The 21,247-nt window shown below is 45.2% G+C and overlaps 1 protein-coding gene across 12 annotated transcripts in view; it reads left to right on the top strand.

Moving 5' to 3' along the window:
- The first annotated feature begins 12,383 nt into the window (after positions 1 to 12,383).
- The window catches only part of LOC112912440 (integrator complex subunit 6-like), a 56,555-nt gene continuing 47,691 nt past the window's right edge, over positions 12,384 to 21,247 (top strand). For 2 of the 12 annotated variants that reach the window (XM_025989139.2, XM_072744240.1), the window contains exons 1-2: positions 12,974 to 13,289; positions 13,431 to 13,508. In XM_025989139.2, coding sequence (XP_025844924.1) covers positions 13,179 to 13,289; positions 13,431 to 13,508 — 189 coding nt within the window. In that variant the 5' untranslated portion in view covers positions 12,974 to 13,178. Of the gene's footprint in view, positions 12,599 to 12,758; positions 12,858 to 12,973; positions 13,290 to 13,430; positions 13,509 to 21,247 lie in introns of those variants that run through there. The other 10 variants (XM_025989140.2, XM_025989143.2, XM_072744246.1 and 7 more) reach the window with 9 other exon arrangements.

Consider the following 21,247-nt stretch of genomic DNA (forward strand, 5'->3'; position numbering starts at 1 on the left):
GGTTGGTAATCAGATTAAGGTCTGGGGTGGTACCTGAATATCTGGGAGATATTTAATATTTTAATAATACCTGGAGTGATTTTGATGTTCAGCAAGGTTGGGAAACATTATCTTTTTTTTTTCAAATAAAGTTTCCTTTTTTATTAACATCTTTTAAAATTTGAAGTACTGTTGACACAGAATGTTACATTAGTCCCAGGTGTACAACACAGTGATTCAACAAGTCTATACATTATGCTGTGCTCACCACAGTGAACAAAAAAACATCTTAAGTGAAGGGAAACCAGTGAAGGTTTATTCTCTTTTAATTGAGAATTGTTATTTTCTGAAATGTCTTATTGTTTCTGTAGCTTGTTAGAATAGAGTTAATTTAATCAGAATTTTGATTTACCACATGTTTGCCATAGAGCCATTCAGTGCCCTTATACGTGATCTATGTTAAACAATGGGAAATGGGCTGTGTATTTGTAAAGCCCATTTGATGCTGAGTCTAATTATGTCTCTGTAGTCGGTTCCCACAGTTAGCAGATGTGAATTGATGTCAAATGTAGATTTCTTTTTTTAAAATGTTATTTATTTATTCATGAGAGACACAGAGAGAAAAAGGCAGAGATACAGGCAGAGGGATAAGCAGGCCCCCGCAGGCAGCCCAATGTGGGACTCAATCCCAGGTCTCCAGGATCACGCCCTGGGCTGAAGGCAGCGCTAAACCGCTGAGCCACCCAGGCTGCCCTCAACTGTAGATTTCTAACTGCTTGCTCATTGTTTTCCCATCTTGTTCCTTTTTTCTTTTATCCATGGGTAGCACATTTCTAACATTTACATCATTTATGCAGTGTTTCTCAAAATGGAAAATATCTTTCCTGACAGTATTAAACACAATTTTTTTAACTATAAGGGAAAAAAATAAAGTTCTCCAGACTTGCCTACTTCTCAGAAAGAACTTCTGTTAATGCCATGTTATATATACTTCCAGACACTTTATGCATATATACAAAAATGGAATTATACTACGCCTTCTGTCTTTTTCACTTTGGTGAACATCTCTTCACGACAGTGCTTTCGAGAAGGTACCTTGTCGAGAGCTACTTTGTCCATACTAATGGCTATCTGGTGCAAACATTAGACAAGATTACTAGTACCCTGTTTTGGCTAGAGTATTATGTGGGTGAAAATTGGTCTGACCCCATTAGAGGACAATCTTTCATTCCCTATTAATATTTAAATTGTCCACACCCTATGATCCACCGATCACATTTCCAGGACTCTAACCACTTCTTTAGAAATGGCACAAGTGCATCAAGACATTTGCACAACAATACTCATTGCAGCACTAGTTGGTGTCAAAATGTAGAAACAACCAAATGTTTTTCAATAGGGAAATGGTTGAATAAATGATGGTGTAATATACTGTGTAACCCTCAAAAAATGAATGAAGTATATCTGCATGTGCTGTCATGGAAAGATAACAGGAAGTAATGTTAGGTAAAAAAGCAAAATTACAAAACATTGTGTGTACCATGATTCTAGTTTTATAAAAAAGTGTTTCTTCAACATATCTAATTTATATGTGTAGATAACACATACCTCTGTGTGTGTGTGTGTGTGTGTGTGTGTATTTTTATATACCTAGGATACCTAGAATACACACATACCTAGAATACAGAGATGCATCCCTAGAAAAATGTGTGGAATGTAACAGCAAATGTTCACAGTAATTTCCTTTGGTGAGTGAGACGTTTACTTTTTTTGTATTGTAACATATCTAAATTTATTGCAATGAACAAGCAAAGTGAATTTCTGTATATATATGTGTGTGTGTATCTGTAAGTACACATATATATTCAGAATATATGTCTATTTGGAATATACGAATTATAGCTGGAATTGTATAATTCCATCTGGAAGCTGTATTTTTGTGAGAGTTCACAGTTTTTGAGAAGTCTGCACATGATTCGGGATGGGATTTAGTTTAATCTGGAGACACAAGCACATAGGTAAAGGATAGATGGCCAAGACACCCTAGAAAGAAAAATCTCCAGTACCTCATGACTAATTATATGCAAATACAGAGTCACTGAAAGAACCTGGGGATGCCAATTGCCTGTGTAGGGAAGCCAGAGGAGGAAATTTAAATTTTTATTTTTATTTTATTTTAAGCAAGCTCCACACCCGTCGTGGGGTTTAAACTCACAATCCAGAGATAAGAGTTGCCTGCTTTACTAACTGAGACAGCTGGGTGCCCCACTGGAGGAGTAATTTTGAAGGGGAAATTGTAACTTCAGAATCTAGACAGATGTGTCAGTTCTGCAGATCAGGAATTCAGACTAGGCACAGTAAGGGAAACTTGCCTCTGCTCCATGATATCTGCGCCCTCAGCTGGAAGATGCAGAGGCCAGGAGCTGGAATCATCTAATGGCTTTCTTACTCACGTGTCTGAAGATCAATGCTGGTGTTGGCTGAGGCCTAGCTGGGACTGTCTGCTGGAATGCCAGACAGTAATGTTAGGTAAAAAAGCAAAATTACAAAACATTGTGTGTACCATGATTCTAGTTTTATAAAAAAGTGTTTCTTCAACATATCTAATTTATATGTGTAGATAACACATACCACTCTTTGTGTGGCCTGGGTCCATCACAACATGGTGACTGAGTTCCAAGATTGAGCATCCTGACAGAATGAGAGAGAGAGAGAAAGCATGTGAGAGGGGTCCAGGTGGGAGCTATATTGCCTTGGAGGTCTCCCAGCCCTGCTTCCACTGCAGTACATTGGTCAATGCAGTCACAAGCCCACATCCCCAGATTCAAGGGTAAGAAGCATAGACCTCATTTTGCAGTGGGAAGAATGAGCCACGTTGTAAAAGCAGTGGGTGAGATCCATAGGTGTGGGTATCTTTGGAAAATACCATCTCTCATATCTACATCATACCTTTAAGTGAATTGGAGTATTAATGTCTCAATGGATTATCACTTTCAGAGAGATCTGTACTTAACTAGGGGCCCTTAACTAGGTCCATGACTTGACCTAAATGAACAAGTCATTAACTGTGGGGAGGCTACTTCATTAAAGGTGGGAGCCATGATTTGAGGAAGAGTGCTTTAGCCTAATATAAAAGGCTTAATGTAAAAATAAAAGAGACTCAAAGGCCTTGCCATATTCTTAGGTATAATCTTCCCAAGACTGTTTCTAGACTCACACGTTAAATACAAGGTATGCTAAATTTCTAGAAGTTCATAAAATACACTATCTTGGGCTGGGTTCCCAATTAGCTGAGCCAGAGCGAGACAAGGATCTGGGTGCTTGTAATTGACTGAGGGAGAGCTTTCAGGAAGAAGGGAATGAGGGAAGCACTATGAGGCAGGTCTAAGAATGGCTGTGGTCTCATTTGGAGTCTGGCTTTGGCCAGATCCCAGGTCACTATGAAAATGTGAATGACATCACAAGGTGATCCCATTCTGAGGCAAGGGGACTGTGTCAGTCAGTCATTGAAGGGAGGAAGAGGGCAGGCGGGCAGGCTGCCTAACCTCTAGGCCAAAGTGGCTCTTACCTCTCAAGGCAATTTTCCAGAGAAGGGAGAGAAGTTGGGAGCCCTTAGCAGCCCCTATTTACACAGCTGTCGGATGGGGCCAGTGGCCATGTCAATGGAACCTGGGCAGGGTCCCAGCAACAGCTATCATGTACCTCAGTCTGTTTCAAGACCTCAGACTCTGCCTTGTACGAGTCCTTTATCCTAGGATATAACTGAGATATAACTCTTTCTTTCATCAGTGATAATCACCTCCTCTAGTAGGCTTTCCCTGATAACTAGCTGGCTACACACTACCCTTCCATGCTCATATAGAAGCCTGTGCAAGTCTCCCTGTAGCTCAGCATTTATCACGTTGCACTCAGAGTACCTGCTTATATAACCAGCCTTCCCCCGTGGAGTAGACACTTACCAAGGCAGGAACCTTGTCTGTTCATCTTTTTGCCCCAGGCAGTTAGCAGAATGCCAGGTGGAGCAGGCCTGAATAAATATCTGGTGAATTGCACAACAGGTAAGTGACTTCTTACGGTGGTAGTGCAAGAGCAGCCAGCTCTGCTGTTAAGAGCTCTTCCATCCCCAGATAGTAGGAGGGAAAATGGAAAATCCAGTTATTTGTGACACATTAAGTGATTTATGACAAACCAGCTGTAGGGCTTCTCCCTACACCTAAGTACAAATACTGTCCTACTACTGGTACATTTTAAAGAATATGTTCTAACATGGTTTAAATGTTGTCAATTTTTTAAAAAAAAATAGTGTTAAGATGAGGAGGGAAAATGATGAAATCTATGCGCTAGCAGGAAAAGAAATCATTTTAAAGATTTTATTTATTTATTTGAGAGAGAGAGAACACGAGCGGGGAGGGGTTGGGGAGAGGGAGAAGCAGGCTCCCCACTGAGCAGGGAGCTGAGGGTTGGGGGGACTCAATCCCCGGACCCTGGGATCATGACCCAAGCTGAAGGTAGATGCGTAACCATCTGAGCCACCCAGATGACCCAAGAAGTGATTTTTTTAAGTGGTTATGGTTTGGTGTAAGCTATTGGAGGATTTGTCCCAGCACCAATCCTCCCCAGAGATCAAAAAGGGAAACTGAAGATATGTCAGTACTATTGGCTCTCAGCTGCAAAGGGCCTGAATTGAGGGATAAGGAGGGAGATGAATTTGAGTAATGTCTACAAGGTAAAAAGCTCCCTGCTACTCAATGGCAAAGGCGGAGGGCCCGGGTCACTAGAGGCAGGAGAGGCCAGGGCTGGCTCCCCTGCTGCTGTGCTTGGAATCTCTGTGGTGGGGTGCACAGCCTTGGAGCACCGCAGACAGTGAGGATGCTCTTGCCTTGGGAGTTTCTGACTGAGGTTCCATAAGATGGAGTGGGGTGAGGGGTGATGAATGAGGTGGTGGTCTCAGGGCAGTGAAGTGGAAGGAGCGGAACACTGCAGAAGATCCCAGGGATCCTACGCCCTGATGGGTGACAGGAAGTTACCCAAGTGGCAAAACCCTCTGGGAAGGCTCTCTGGGGGCTGCCCTGGGCCAAATTTCATCCCCAGCTATTTTTTTTTTATCCCCAGCTATTTTTATGTTTAGCTTCTGCCATCTCTCAGAGTACCCTGGTCTATAAATGTCCAGATGACTTGCTATGTCTGAGCCCAGGGCAGAAGGGAGCAGCTGAAAAGGATTGGGCTGGGCCCCTGTGCTAGGCAATTTGCTGCCCTCCATTGGCAGAGGCCTGGATCTCAAATGTCCCAGGGTTGCCTCACCAGCCCTCCTCCCATCAGGTTTCACAAAGAAGGTTCCCTGGGCTTGGGTCAATCAACAGGTGTCAGTAGGCAGATCACGGCAAAGCCAGGTCCCACACAACCTCATAGGATAGGTTATCAAAGGCCAGGTTTAGGGGGATGAGAGGGCATCTCCAGGCCTGTGGTGCTGCTCAGGGCTGGTGGACCACTCCTGCCCTCCTCTCTCTAGCCCCTCTGCATCCTGCTGGTGAGTTCACTCCTGCTGGGCTGCTTCTAATAGGCATCTGGGCTCTTGGCACTCTGCACACATTCCCTCATCCCGCTATTATTTCTGCAGAGTGGGGAAGGAGAACTGGGGCTCAGGCGTCCAGCAGCTGACCAGCTGAGGGACTTCAGTTTCTTCCCATAATGGGACCAATAGGCCTTACCTCATAGGACATACCTGCCCTGAGGTTAGGGGTGCAAAGCACCAAGCACCTGGCCTGGTGCGTTGTTAGTGCTTCAGTAATGAGGCACCCACAACTCTGATGTATGCCCCCCAAATCTGCAAGAGTGGGGCAGCTTTTCCTCCTTCGGAGGCTTATTTTTATACTTTCTCCCAGCCAGCTTGCCTCCTACATATTTATACTTGGGTGTCCCTACTTCATTTTCTCCATAGTGTTTGTCTCACATACTAGATACTTACTTGTTTATTGATTCTCCATCCCCAAGGGCAGGGATTTTGGCCTTTCTTGTTCATTGATGTATGTCTAGCTCCTGCAACAAGGCCTGGTGCACAGTAGATGTTTCATAAACATGTGTTGACAGAGCCACCCCTCCAATATGCATCTCTTCTTTCATCCCAAGTTTAAGTCTGTGGCCTCAAAGTTGCCCTGTTGCTCAAGCCAGAATACTGGTCCTCCTCGGCTCCTTTCTTTTCCTCACACCCAGACTCAGTCAATGGATATACCCTGACACCTAAGAGTCCCTGGCACCACACGCTTCCCTTCATTCCCTTGTTAGCGTGACAAGCTGACTCACCTAGGAAAAAGAGATGCCTAATTTGTCTCCTAGAGTCAATGCTTGCCCGCATCTAACCCATTCTCAGAGCTGCAGACAGAACAAGACCCAAACACAATCCTTCAGTGGTGCTTCACCGCTCCCGGAATAAAAGTCCAAGTCCCTATCAGGCCCCACATGGCCTGGCTCCTGACAGCCTCTGCAAGCTCATCACTAGTCACCTCTGCCCCCTTCCTATTCCCCTACCCTCCCTCCCCTTTAATATAGAACTTTCTTTTTTTTTTTTTTTTTACCAGCTTTGCTTTTCTTTTCTTTCTTTCTTTCTTTCTTTCTTTCTTTCTTTCTTTCTTTCTTTCTTTCTTTCTGATCTTATTCATTTATTGATGAGAGACACAGAAAGAGAGGCAGAGACATAGGCAGAGGGAGAAGCAGGTTCCCTGCGGAGAGCCTGATGTGGGACTCCCTCCCAAGACCCCCAGATCATGACATGAGCCAAAGGCTGATGCTCAACCACTGAGCCACCCCGGTGCCCCTACCAGGTCTCTTTTAATGTCACTCACCATCTTGCCCCCTCACCATTTCCTGACTAGAATGCTGTCCCTGGTCCCCTTTACCCTAGCTCACCTCCACTGGCCCTCCTTCCCAGGGCTACTTTGTTTCTTGTGTGTCAGCTTCAAAGTCATCTCCTCAGGAAACGTCTGGGCATCCCTCTGAGCTCTTCACGCCCTCTAGAGCCCTCTAGAGTGTGTGCTCCTTCCCAACATGCCCATGACACCATCCTTTGCCTGTTTCCCAGCACGTCATAGACACTGCGTCTACTCTTTTGATCATTTTCCCCAACAGAATGTCATCTCCATGGACATGGACTCTATCTGTTCTTGCTTTGGTTTAAAACTTACATAGAACTTACTCTGTGCTGAGCCCCTCTATAAACTGCTTACAGATATTAATGCATTTGCTCCTCATAACAGTCATATGAGGCATTAGTCTTATTACCATTCTCCAGACGACAAAGCTGAGGCAGAGAGAGGTCGAGTAGCTTGCCCAGGATCAGAGAGCTAGCCAATGGCAGAGTTGAGATTTGAACCCCCAAATTCAAGCTCTGAACCCCTGCAATATACCATTCCCCTTCTTCACCAAGGGATTCTCGTTGTCTGCCATATAGCAGGTGTAGCCAAGAAATATTTGGGAAAAAGAAAGAATGCATGAACACCGATGGAGGGGGGGGTAGCCAAGGCTTCTGTGGGGGCAGTGGCAGGGTGTGGAGAGAGGTAACCCAGACTGAGATAGAGAGTAAGTTTAGGAGTCCAAGGAGTTGAAAGGAATCATGCAAAAGGTAAGGAAAATGCCAATAGGAGTGGCAGGTGATGAAAGAAACACTGGCCTGAGAAGGGGAGCTCACAAAGACAGGTGACAGTTCCACAGTTGACAAAGGAAAATATAGAGTAGGCCCGTGGATCTGGCTAGGAGCGGGCCCCTAGGGACCTCGGGGTGGGGTTGGGGTGGGGGTAGTTTCCAAAAAGTGCTGGGGAGAGAAAACAGACTTCAGGGTTAGGGTGGGGGTAGGCATGGAGGAGGGAGCCGGAGCTGGAGCAGCCCTATACAGATCTTACTCGCCTCTGAGTCCTGGGCAGCAGTGGCAGGACTCAGGAAGGGGAAGTCATCAAGTTAAGTCAGGTCTTTTCTCGAGATGCCAAGGTGATTAGGGCCTGCTTAAAGGCAAGAGGTAACAAATCTTTGGAGAGTGAGAAGTCAGACCAGCTCTCCCTGAGGCGGTGGAGGCAGACTGCACCGCATCTTGGCCAATGGTGGGATTAGGGTGTAAACATGGGGCAAAGTATGCTAACATTTGGTGTGAAGGGAGTGAAGGCTAGGAGAGCAGTGCTTGGGAGGAACTTTCCCCCCCTACCCTCCCCCAGAGCTGTCTGGTAACCCCAGACATGAGGTAGAAAGGTCTGTAATGGAGGGGGATGGTGCTGGGTATGGTGAGACATTAAAGTAAATTGATTTAGAGACTACAGGTGAAAGAAAAGCAGATAAAGGGCAGAGACATGAAGAGGAAAGAGGAAACGATTTTCAAGAGCTAGCGAGTTCAAAAAGCAGGAGAAAACCAGAAAGAAGACAGGATGGTTAGTGCAGGTCACAGGGCTGAGGTGAACAAAGCATCCTGTTACCTGGCCAGGGGCCTGGCAGTGCAAATGGAAGCAGGTCGGGAGAGGGTTTCGCTGAGGCAGGGCACACAGTGAGCAGGCCCCAGCAAGAATCACCACAGAAGGAAGCATGAGTAGAAGTGCAGGGAGGTATCACTGTGTTTGGTTGGGTGGGTGGGTTGGTTGGTGGGTGGGTTGCAGGGTGGGGTGAGGATCATTTCAAGGGGCTGTCCCAGTTCACAACTGGCATTTTGGGGCCACTGGTGCCCAAACCCCAAAGGGAAGGGGAGCTGTCCTGCTTGGGTGGGGGTGGCAGGCAGGGGCCAACAAGGCAGCCCAAGAAAGCCGAGGAAAGCAGCGCCCAAGGAGACGATGACAAGAAGGGACAGACAACATTGTGACAGTTCAGCAAACAATTTCTTTCAACAACACTTGGCTGAGCATGTGCTTTGTACCATTGCTTATAGGCTCTGCCTGATCACCAGGACTTTACATTCCAGAAGGAGATAAAACCAAGGCACCAATCAAACTTATAACACGAAGGGGCTGATGGTCTGGGGCTGAAAAAGATGGAGAAAGGGCTCTGGGGTTGGGGGTTAATGTTGATGTGTGCCAAAGACATGCAATTAAGGAGTCTATGCACACTCCAGCATGACATGAGGTTTACTTTCCTCCAAGAGATGAAGAAGAGAGGTTGCATGCTGAGGACTAGGGATTTGGTTTGATCTGAATAAGCCCCTAAGTCCACTGGATGGCTATTTTAAAGAAATATATTGTCACATTTGCCATTTTATGACAATACACAGATAATTTTCAGATTCTATATTTACATCATTTCAATTCCATTTGCCCTTATGCTGAGAAAGATCAATAACGTGCCCTGGTAGGGGAAGAAAAACTATGAAAAGGTATTTACCTGCATGAGGAGCCCATTCTAAGAATGGTCTTGGGGGACCTGTGTGCCCCTGACCTCAACCTCGGAAGCACTGCCTGACTGAAACTATGTGTCCTTCCCTAATATGGATAAAGCATTTCTGAAAACTGTTTCAATAGTATTCACCTTGGGGGGATTGTTTTGAATACTTTGTATGTCGTTTTGTAACATAATATCTTGCCTGATTGTAAAACTAGGGCACGCTCATTGTAGAAAAGTTGAGGGAAAGTATAAAGAAGATTTTTTTGAATGTCATCTCAAAATGCCATTTGTGAACTGTGGCATAGCTTTAGCCATCTATCTATCTACCTACCCAGCATATTTAATATAATATAAAAATATAAATGCATATTATTATTAATATATTTATTATATTTATTACTATGTTTTTTTACTATAAATGTTTTTACATAGATATAAATGCATAAAGAATGAGTGTGATATGCCTCAGTTCACAAATGATATCTACATATTATGTTGATTATATAAAATATAATATATATAATGTATATTAATATATATAATATGAAATATATATTTGATATAAACCCAAGTGCCCCAGGAAGTATTTTTTAAAAGATTTATTTATGGGATGTCTGGGAGGCTCAGCAGTTGAGATTTGCTTTTGGCTCAGGGCGTGATTGTGGGGTCCCGGGATCGAGTCCTGCATAGGGCTCCCTGCATGGAGCCTGCTTCTCCCTTTGCTTGTGTCTCTGCCTCTCTCTCTCTCTCTCTCTCTCATGAATAAATAAACAAAATCTTTTTTAAAAAGGTTTATTTATTTTAGAGAGAGAGTGTACATGTGTGAGTGGGGGGAGGGGCAGAAGGAGAGAGAGAGAGAGAATCTCAAGCAGACTCTCTTCTGAGTGAGCAGCCTGACATGGGGCTCCATCTCACCACTCGGAGATCATGACCTGAGCCAAAATCAAGAGGTGGATACTCAGGCGCCCCCTTAATAGGAAATCTTGTTCTTCAACCAATCAACCCCATGTATTGATCTTGTGGACTAGAAATGTCACATTATTACTTGGAGTTGACTCTAACAGAAATGGTGAGCTAGACAAAGTCCCACCCCCATCTGATGTGAGGCAGAATCATAAGTGACCCCCACCCCCTGGTGTTACCTCATATATAATCTTCTCTCCTTGAGTCTGTGGATAAGACCTTTGACTTGCCTCTAGTCAAATGAATATGCAAAGGTGTGATGGATGTCCCTCACAGTTAAGTTACTTTATATAAGGCTCCATCTTAGTAGATGGGAGCAAGCGGTTTCCCTGGTGGCCCTGAAGAAGCAGACAGTCATGCTGTGAACACAGCCTATGGAGAGGTCCATGTGGCAGGGAACCGCAACTGCAGGTAGTCATGATGGTGGCCCTCAGTCAAAGATAGCCACAAGGAAATGAATTCTGCCAGTCATCCTGACTGAACTTGGAAGCAGATTTTTTCCCCGGTCGAGTCTCCAGATGAAAACCCAATCTAGCCAATAACTTCACTGCAGCCTTTGAGACTGAGCAGAGAGAATCCAGCTGTTCCATGTCCAGATCCCTAACTAGAGGCAACTGTGAGGTAAGAAATACACATGTATTTTGACCTGCTGACTCTGTGGTAATTTGTTACACAGTAATAGAAAATGGACACGCCCCAACCAGTCCTGCACTTTTAGCTCCCTGTCCCATGCTCTTCTGCAACCATATTTGCATCAGAATGGAAATGGAAGCTTCTAGTGCCTTTTTCGTCTTGATCTCCCCATTAATTCCCACGGGATGTAACCCACCAGACTGGCCTGAAGTGCCATGTATATTTCTTTTTTTTTTAAGATTTTATTAACTAATTAATTATTTATGAGTGCGAGTGTATGAGCACATGAACAGGGAGAGGGGTAAGCAGACTCTCCACTAAGCAGGGAGCCTGATGTAGGACTTGATCCCAGGACCCTGACTTGATCCTAGGACCCGGGGACCATGACTTGAGCCAAAGGCAGATAATTAACTTACTGGGCCACCCAGGTGATCCTGCCTAAGCATATTATTATCATCGACTGAACTTTTGTGCACATTATTCCTCCCAACCAAGAATTCCTCCCTTCTGTCTCTGTGTCCTACTCATGAAACCTGAACTTCTAGACCACTAGACCATTGTTTTTCATATACTTTTTACTTGCATCACTTGTTTGTCCCTGGTTCAAATGCTGCCATGTGGCCTCCTTTGAAATCTTATTTTTCTGAAAATGTTACTGAATGTGTATGTATGTATATGTATACATGTGCGTTTATATGTATATACACATATATTACAGAGACATATGAAATTGTAAGCTCAAAGAGGCTCAAAGATTCCATGTTGTTTATAGCAGACTGCTGGGAATCACACCTCCAAAATTTTTAAAAGATTTTATTTATTTATTCATGAAAGACACACACACAGAGGCAGAGACACAGGCAGAGGGAGGAGAAGCAGACTCCATACAAGGAGCCCGATGCGGGACTTGATCCCAGGGAATCCGGGATCACACTCCAAACCAAAGGCAAACGCTCAACCACTGAGCCACCCAGGTATCCCCACACCTCCATATTTAAAAGTTGTGTTATATGAAGTAGTCAGCCAAGCCTGGTTGGCCCCCTCCCGAGCCTCTCTATAGAACCAGACCTGAGAATATCCCTCATTTTTTGCCCTCATTTCGGCATGCTGCACTTTCCCTTACTGAAAATTGAATATAGTATCATCTACCATAATTATTTCAAAGACTAAATAAAGAGAACATGGGTTCCTGGCACTTCATAGGTGTCCAAATAAACTTGAGCTGAATCAGAATCTACGTTGGCAAACCTCCCACGTGTAAAGGCTATGCAGATGCAACCATAGTGGAATTATCAGAGGCAGGCCAATACTTTAAAAAGCTCAATGAAACTGAAGAAGCTTGTGTATTCAAAAGGCCAGTTTAGGTACTGTGTTTATTTAAGCCTTAGTTTTCTAAGTGGATATATGTGGAATGCAAGGCCAGCAACCGCCTTACAAATACTGATCAAGAGTGGGGAGGCATTGAAAGGAATGCGAGTAAGTCTTGCCAGGAAAGAAGTTTGCTGCCTCTGAAATGTTTTGGTCTTAGCCACTGGCAGGATTGATCGATTGCAGTTAGAGCGTTTTCTGTGCAGCCTGTCCAAGCATCTGCTTCTGTAGTGCTGCGCAACTGTTGCTCATATTCACTCTCCCTTTTGAATCATCTCTGAAGAGCAAGCAAAAATCCCTTCAAACAACCGTAAGTACCCTAACAGCTTTTAAGTCCTTTAAAATAGGGTCCTTAACATTTCCCCTTACCCCCTGCCTGGGTTCAAACTTCAACTCCCAGGGTTCGCCCAAGTCCCTCCCCTTGCTCTGTCATCTAATGAATATGCAAATACCATATAATTGGCAGCCAATGGCGTGGATTCTGGTCACATGGTGCCCCTGGTAGGTGAGCGGACCGAAGTTGTGTGTCGCTGAACAGAGACAGCTCTCAGTCTGGGGCGAGCGCTTGAGTGAGCGTGGACGGATGCTTGGGCAGTAGTACTGGCGGCGGCGGCGGCAGCGGCGGCGGCAGCGGCAGTAGTGGTGGCAGGGGAGGGGAAGAGGGAGGGCCCCGAGGGCTACACACGCTCACACTTTCAAGTTCCCTTGGAGGGAGAGGAGGTGGGGCTGCAGAAAGAGGAGGCCAGGAGCAGTTCCATCCGTCCCGTCCCGTCTCCCCCTTGCTCCCTGCACCTTGGCTCTGCGAGAGTTGAGGGTTCAGGTGGCAGTCCTCGGCAGTGAGGGCAAGAGGGTCAGGAGAGTGGGGAGCGGAGCCAGGGGTGCAGGGGAAGATGCCCATCCTGCTGTTCCTCATAGACACGTCCGCCTCTATGAACCAGCGCACTGACTTGGGCACCTCCTATCTGGACATTGCCAAAGGCGCTGTGGAGTTATTCTTGAAGGTAAAGGGAGGGGAGGGGAGATCTGGGGAGAGCTCCCGAGGGATGGGGGTGGTGATGGATCTAGGTGCTTCTGTAACGTCCGTATCGCCCCCTCCTCCCTCCTTCCCTTCGCGGCCCCCTCCGTCATCCCTCGTCTCGCAGCTGCGTGCCCGGGACCCGGCCAGCCGCGGAGACAGGTACATGCTGGTCACCTACGACGAACCCCCGTACTGCATCAAGGTAAAGGGGCCATCGAGGGCGTGGGCGGGCGGGAAGTGGGAGCCAGGCACCAGGGGCTGCCGCCCCCTGCCCCCGCCTGAGGCGGTGCTGCGGCGCCTGGCGGGGCGCGCGGGCCAGGCGGGGGCGCGCGGGGGGCTGGCGGAGCGGCGGCGGCGCCAGGGGCCGGGACCAGGGGATGCGGGAGGGGTGGCCGCGGGGCAAACGGCGGGCGGGGGGGAACCGAGCCGGTGGCAGGGCCGACCGCAGCGGCCTCGGAACATGGCGGACATTTTGCTTTTGTATGAGCCAGAGAGGGAGACTGAGGGCGCTGCTGAGATGGAAAGGAGGGAGGGAAGGGAGGGGAGGGGAAGGAGGGTCCGAGACCCGGAGGGAGGCCGCGGGGTGGGCCCACCCGGGCCCGCCCCTTCGGGGCGCACCGGGCGCAGTGGCAGTGGCGGCGGCGGTGGTGGTGGCGGTGGCGGTGGTGGCGGCGGTGGCGGCGGTGGCGGCGGCGGGGCCGGGCAGGCCGAGCGACTCCGCCCCGCGGTGCTGAGGGCTGGGCGCGCGGGCTCTCCAGGCGCAGGCTCCTCCTCCGGCCCTGCCTCCCCCCCTCCTCTTCTCCCCTCCCCCCTCGCCTCCCTCTCTTCCTCCCACTGCCCTCCCCTTCCTGCTGAGAGCGTGGCAGAGCCAGCTGCCGGCCCTCGGAGAGGGGACCGAGCCTGTGCACGTCTGTGGTCTCTACCCTACCCCGCCCGATGGCAGATCTGTCCGCGGAGCGAGCCTCCCCGCCCCCAGACCCGGAGAAACTTCTCATTTCTCCCCCGGGAACGGTCCGCTTGAGCCTGCTCCAGGCACCTCCGCTACTGTTAATGTTTCATTGCGTACTCCACCGAACCGCGACGGGCGGGGCGGGGACCTGCGGATCGAAACTCACATGGGGCCGAGCTTTTTAGGGACCTGGCCTACCTATTTACATCCTAAATTAGGTTGCTGTTAGCCACGTAGGGATTTGTCCCAGGAGAAGAAAGGAAGGAAGGGGGAAGATCCGACTGTGCGCGGCTGCAGTAGCCAAATTCGATGATTTGATCCACGGCATTCTGACCTATAGGCGAAAAGTAGGGAGGATTTAACCTCCGTAGGGTAGTTAATCTATGTTCCTAATGGTGAGGAGATAAAGAACTGCCTTGCCTGCAGTGGCCCGATAAACGAGAACGTGGACTATTAAATCAACCTGCATAACAGTCCTCCTGCTTCCATGTTGAAATTTCAAAATTATATTACCATAATCCTTGACGGATTTTGCTTGACGCCTTCTTTTTCTCAGAATTATCATAATAGTGCTGGGGATCCGCAGTGTGGATGTGTTGTAATCCGTTTCAGCCGAGGGAGGTGTTTAAAAGAATGGAACCTATCAAACCAAATAGTTGGCCAGAGAGTATGTGCCTTCGGAAATAAAACCTTGGGTTAACAGTTCGACGAGTGGGTTCCCCTTCAGACTGTTCTGCTTTGGAGGCTTTATTTTCAGTTTTCGATTTATCTATTTTAAAAACTACAGTGAGCAGACAGCTTTCAAAAATGCCATAAGCTTTTAAAAAATGTCAGTTTCCCAAAAGGGTGTGACCATTTTTTTCCACATAGAAAAGCAGATGTTTGTACATTCAAAGTCTGAAAGTCTACACCCTTTGAGTTACTAATACAGATAAGAACCCACCATTTGTACTGTGGCCATTGGAAATTCTCCTTAATTTGAAGTAGTAAAAAGGATAAGCCACAAAGCAGTGTGACTTTTGTTTTTCTTTATAACTTATTTAACATTTTTCTGAACTGCCAAGACTTGTCATTTAAAATTTTTTTTTACACTGGAAACATTTCATGGCAATGTTTACAGAATCTTTGGAAAGGAAAAACAAAGTCTCCCCCCCCCCACGCCCCTAAAACCATCATGCCATCTTTTTACCTAGCAGCCTAACCATAGTTAGTATACATTTTACTTTGTGTTCTGACTTCCCCACCTATTTTGTCCCATGAATTATTCTGGGTTGCCACATAGTCTTCATACTTAAAATTTTTAGTGGCTGTGTAACTTATCCATGGTATTTTGGAGGCTCCAGATAGTTCTGGGAACAGAGGGAGAAAGTTGGATCCTGTTCTCAGTGGAAATTTCATCTGTTAGCTCTTTTTATCCTGCCGTGTTATAGATCACATTTTTCCCCTTAAGAAAAAAAGCGTCCTTCCATGTTGAATTTGATCCTTGTTTTCTTCTGTAGGTCAGGTATGGGAAGGCACTTTGTGTAATGGTTTTAATTACCAATCATTAGTTGTCTCCTTGTTTAGTCTTGATGCTTTTCTAAGGTTCGCTCAGGTTTTTCGTTTTCATGCCACGTGATTAACTCCGTGTGCTAGAAAATGGTTCATGGTTAATGATCTTAATGATGTTCCTGTCATGTTGCTGTGGGTACCCGAATCACTAATGATAGGCATCTTTGGTAACAGTTTTTTTTCTGAGTCTCCTCAGCCACTCCCTCCTGCCTTCCCTCCCCCCTCAGCATGTGGTAACTATTTCTTCTTTGGCTTTTAGGATCTGGGCATTTGGGAAGGCCTGAAATTTTAGAACATCTGGTGAATTTTTCTTAAAATTTAGTTGAGTCTTTCATTAGCTAATAACTAGGAGCCACAAAGGTCTGTTTTCTGTCACACGGATTATCAAGAAATTCTTTCTTTGATTGTCAGCTGGCATCTAGTTCCCACTTAAAACTTCACTCTTCATTAAGAGCCCGGTTCCCTTCAGCCAAGTGATGTTACATATAGGGCTTTATCCGTAGCTTATTTTTTTAAAAAGATTGTATTTATTGATTGATGAGAGGCACAGAGAGATGCAGAGACCTAGGCAGAGGGACAGGCAGGCTCCCTGTGGCGAGCCGTATGTGGGACTCGATCCTAGGCCCCAGGATCACGCCTGGAACCAAAGGCAGATGCTCAACCACTGAGCGACTGAGGCATCCCCGTAGCTTATTTTTCTGCAGAATACTGTGTACTGTTATTTCTCATTCGTTCTACAGTTGGAGGGCCATTGTTTATCTCTTCTCAAGATAACTGCTTATTTCTCAGGTCTTGGTTATATCCAGCTCCAGACACTGCAGAACACACTTTTTCCCCCTACTACAAGATTCAGTTTTTTTCTTTCTAGAAGATTCCTACTAAAAGATTCAGTTCTATTGGTGGTTTAACAGGCAGGAGTTGTGCATTTGGTTGGAAGGTTTTTTTCCTAATAGGCGTGAAACTATTCCCAGTATATCCACTTACAGGCTCTGACAGTAAATCTTGTGAAAAGTTAGTGACTGAAATTTCTCTCTAATGTATACTGTTGAGTACATGAATATAGTGTTTCACCTAGGACTTAGTAACTTACTGCGCATCCCCTAGGAATGGCTATGTGCTCTTTTAAAATTAGTCATACCTGTTACTTGCAGTCTGCTTGGCAGAGAAGGAATGAGGTTTGATTTGGGGACCATATAAAAAGCCTATGGAATGCAAGCATTTTGTGTTACATCTGTTTCAAGCGTTGCTTGGTAGACAAGTTTTATACACAGTGTCACAAGTGTTAACACTACTTTTATAAAATGGTATCTTTAGTGTACAGAAGGAGGATGAAACCATGTTTAATATTTGAGGATTTCTAGTGTAACCACATAAGAGTGATACAGGATTTTTACAAAGTGGGGCTTGGTTTGCACACTAGTTCTCAATAGTTTTGGCTGAGGTTCTGCTGTCTTTCTGTTTTGTTTTGCTATGAATCATAATTTCCTTTTATTCAGTGAATAGCTGAAGTAAGCTTGTTGCTACTACTAGTTCTGAGCACATTGAGGGCTCCAAGAAGAAAGGGAACTGTGAGATTGGGGTCTAGAATAAATATTCAAAATAGTTTGATGTTTGAAGCTACTATCTTAAAATTTCTTTCTTTCTTATTGAAGGAAATGCTTTTTTAACAGAAAACTGAGTCACTTTTCTAGAAATAGCTGAAACACATGTATAAATAGTGGGCAGAAGTGGTTTTTTTTCTTTTTGCATAAATAGGAAGAGAGGTTTCAAAGACATATCCCAAGTCTGTAATTTAAAAACATAGAGCATTTGAAAAAGTGAAAATTTCCCTTGAGTGTTACTTTTTCACATCCTGTAGCTAGTTTTGTTTACTGGTGTCTGCATGCCCTTGTCGACATGTGTCAGCAAAGGCAGCATTTTGGCTGACAGATTTAGGAAGTAAACTAATGCTTTTTAAATGATCTGTGTTCCGAACATGCATTGGTATTTTAACTAAGGCATCACTTTTTCATATTGCCCCCCTTCAGTATATGGTATGGGCTTTATTTGTACAAAAGAATGACTTACTTATAGGGGAGCCTTTCACTGTGGTTGGAAGCTAAGGAAGTGCTTTAGGGTGAACCAGTAGCAAGGCCTGTGAGAGCAGCCTGACACAAGAAGGTGCACTTGCATATCAAAATGCCACAAAGGGGGTGCATTGACTTCTATGATGAACTGTGCCTCTCCCATCCTTGCTTACTTTTCACCTTTCACTGGCTATTGGAAGCATGCGATCATACTTATTTTGAAATAAGAAAAGGGGAGAGGACCCATGCACAAAAGGTAAAGGCAACCTACTGAACGGAGAGAACATATTTGCAAATCATATATCCAACGTTAGATATCCAACATCTATAAAGAACTCATCCAACTCAAGATGAAAAAAATAATCTGACTTGAAAATGGGGAGAGGATCTGAATTGACATTTCTCCAAAGAAGACATCCAGATGGCCAACAGGTTCACAAAAAGATGCTCAACATCTTTCAACATCAGGGAAATGCAAATCCAAACCACAATGAGGTATCACCTCATGTGTGTTAATGATTATTATCAAAAAGGCAAGGGATAGCAAGTATTGGCAGGGATGTGGAGAAAAGGGAACCCTGTGCACTGTTGGTGGGAATGGAAATTGGTGCAGCCACTATGGAAAACAGTATGGAGGTAGGTGCCTCAAAAAATTAAAAATAGAAGTACCCTACAATCTGCTTCTGAGTATTTATCTGAATACAGTAAAAACACTGACTCAAAAAGATACCTGCACCCCTAGGCTCCTAGATTTATTGCAGCATTATTTACAATAGCTAACATATGGAAACCATGTAAGTGTTCATTGATGGATGGATGGATAAAGAGATGGTGATACATATATTATTCCGCCATGCAAAAGAAGGAAATCTTGCCATTTGCAAAACATAGATTATGCTACGTAAAATAAGTCAGGCAGAGAAAGACAAATACCATATGATCTCATTTATTTTTTAGATCTTTTTTAAATATCACCTTGGTTTTCTAAGAATATTTATTTATTTATTTATTTATTTATTTATTCATTCATTCATTCATTCATTCATTCATGAGAGACATAGAGAGAGAGGCAGAGACATAGGCAGAGGGAGAAGCAGGCTCCCTGCAGGAAGCCCGGTGTGGAACTCGATCCCAAGACCCCAGGATCACAACCTGAGCCAAAGGCAGACGCTCAACCACTGAAACACCCAGGTGCCCCTATATGATCTCATTTGTATGTGGAGGCAAAACAAAAAACAAGCTCATAGATACAGAAAATAGATCAGTGGTTGGCAGAGGCAGGGGTTGGGAGATGGGCAAAATGGGTGAAGGGGTCAAAAGGTACAGACTTCCAGTTATAAAATAAATAAGTCATGGGAATGTTATGTGTGGTATGGCAATTATAGTTCATAATACTGTATTGCATATCTAAAAGTTGCTAAGAGAGTAATCTTAAAAGTTCTCATCATAAGAAAAAAAAATAATTTTGTACTGTGTATGCTGATGAGTTTAAGCAGAATTATTGTGGTGATCATTTTGCAGTATATACAAATATGAAATCAACGTGTTGTATACCTGAAACTAATATAAGGATTCATCAGTTATGCATACATAAATACAGACTTTTGTCCAACCTATGAATTAAATATAGTTTATTGGAAAGAATTTTATGTTCCTTTTTTAAAAAAGATTTTATTTATTTGAGCAAAAGAGAAAGAACAAGCACGAGGTAGTTGGCAGGCAGAGGGAGAGGGAGAAGCAGACTCCCCACTGAGCAGGGAGCTCTAGGAGGGGCTTGATCCCAGGACCTTGAGATCATGACCTGAGCCAAAAGCAGACACTTAACTGACTGAGCCACCCAGGCACTTCTGGAAAGCATGTCCTGAGTGAGGTACTCTGAGTGGTAGCACTTTTCCTTTATACAAGGAATTAGAACTTCAGTGAAACCTTATCCAGAAAACTCATCACTCGAGTCTATGCCGCTCTATCTGTACTTTTGTTGGTGGTTTTGTTTTGCAGTGAATAAAATATTTATTTTTTTTTTAATTTTTATTTATTTATGATAGTCACAGAGAGAGAGAGAGAGAGAGAGAGAGCAGAGACACACACAGGCAGAGGGAGAAGCAGGCTCCATGCACCGGGAGCCCGATGTGGGATTCGATCCCGGGTCTCCAGGATCGCGCCCTGGGCCAAAGGCAGGCGCCAAACCACTGTGCCACCCAGGGATCCCTGAATAAAATATTTCTTGTTAAAAATAAAAAGCCAGTAAAATTTTTGGTAGAAGCCTAGATCCCTGGGTTGGGGAGTAATTGCCCTCTGCGGACTAGCTACGAGCTGGCAGATGATGGCAGAGTCCCATCAGTTCCCTATTGCCAACCTCTCCTTTCTCCATTCATTCTTACCTGCACCCCTCCTTTTTCCAACCTTCATCATTCTTCACCCCGACCTGTGTTGTAGCAGCCACTCAGCTGGTCTCCCTACTTCTTGTCTTACTCCCCACTGATGCCTCCCCCTTATTGCCACTAGTTGTTCATCCTCAAAATAAAACAAAGTAAAGTAATTCCCCTACTAAAATCCTTCAGTGGCTCCCTGGTACATTTCAGAGTAGAATCTAGAATCCAGAGACCTCCAAGGCCTCCATGATCTAGCTCACCTTCCCAGTTGTGCCTTTCCACTCTTCCACTCTTCTTCTGGACCCTGGGCTCCAGTCAGGGTGATGAGAAAGTCTGCTGTCTTCTCTGGACTCACTATGCCTCTTGTTTCCTCTGCCTGGGACACACACTTGGCTGACCTGACACGCCTCAGCTCTCTTCTATAGTCTCCAAAGTCATCCTGCCCTTCTGCCCAAGCTCTACTCCAAATGGTATAACCCCTCCTACTGTGATCCGCCAGCACTGCCTGGACCTTAACTATAAAAGTTAGCAAGCTGTATGGTGGTTCTCAGTGCTCATATTGGCCTTCCTAACATGAGGTCTTTACAGGCTCCTATTTAAACTTATATTTGTACCCTGAGCACCCGAGAGAGTGCCTAGATTTTAGCAGGTACTCAGTCAATGGAAGGGGTAGATTTCAAGCAGTAGGTAAGTGTGAAAGTTACCCAGTCCCAGCTCCCATTTCTGCTACTCTTACTTCAAAGGGTGATCAGTATTAACGAATGTGTTTAATGTTGATTATAGCTAGTATTTTCACCTAGGGTCAGGTTTATGATCCGGCAGGGCTGTATCTTTTATAAGGCCAATGTATGTGCCTCCCCTTTCTTTTGTTTGTTGCAGTGTGAGTTACATACCCAGGTACATCAATCTTAATGACCCGATGCAGTTTTTAACATGTTTCTACATTCACGTAAGCACCGCCCCAGGCCAAGCTGCAGACTATTTCCATCACCCCAGAAAATGC

This window comes from Vulpes vulpes, chromosome X (assembly GCF_048418805.1).
Source record: "Vulpes vulpes isolate BD-2025 chromosome X, VulVul3, whole genome shotgun sequence".
In the NCBI taxonomy this organism is placed as follows: Eukaryota; Metazoa; Chordata; class Mammalia; order Carnivora; family Canidae; genus Vulpes; species Vulpes vulpes.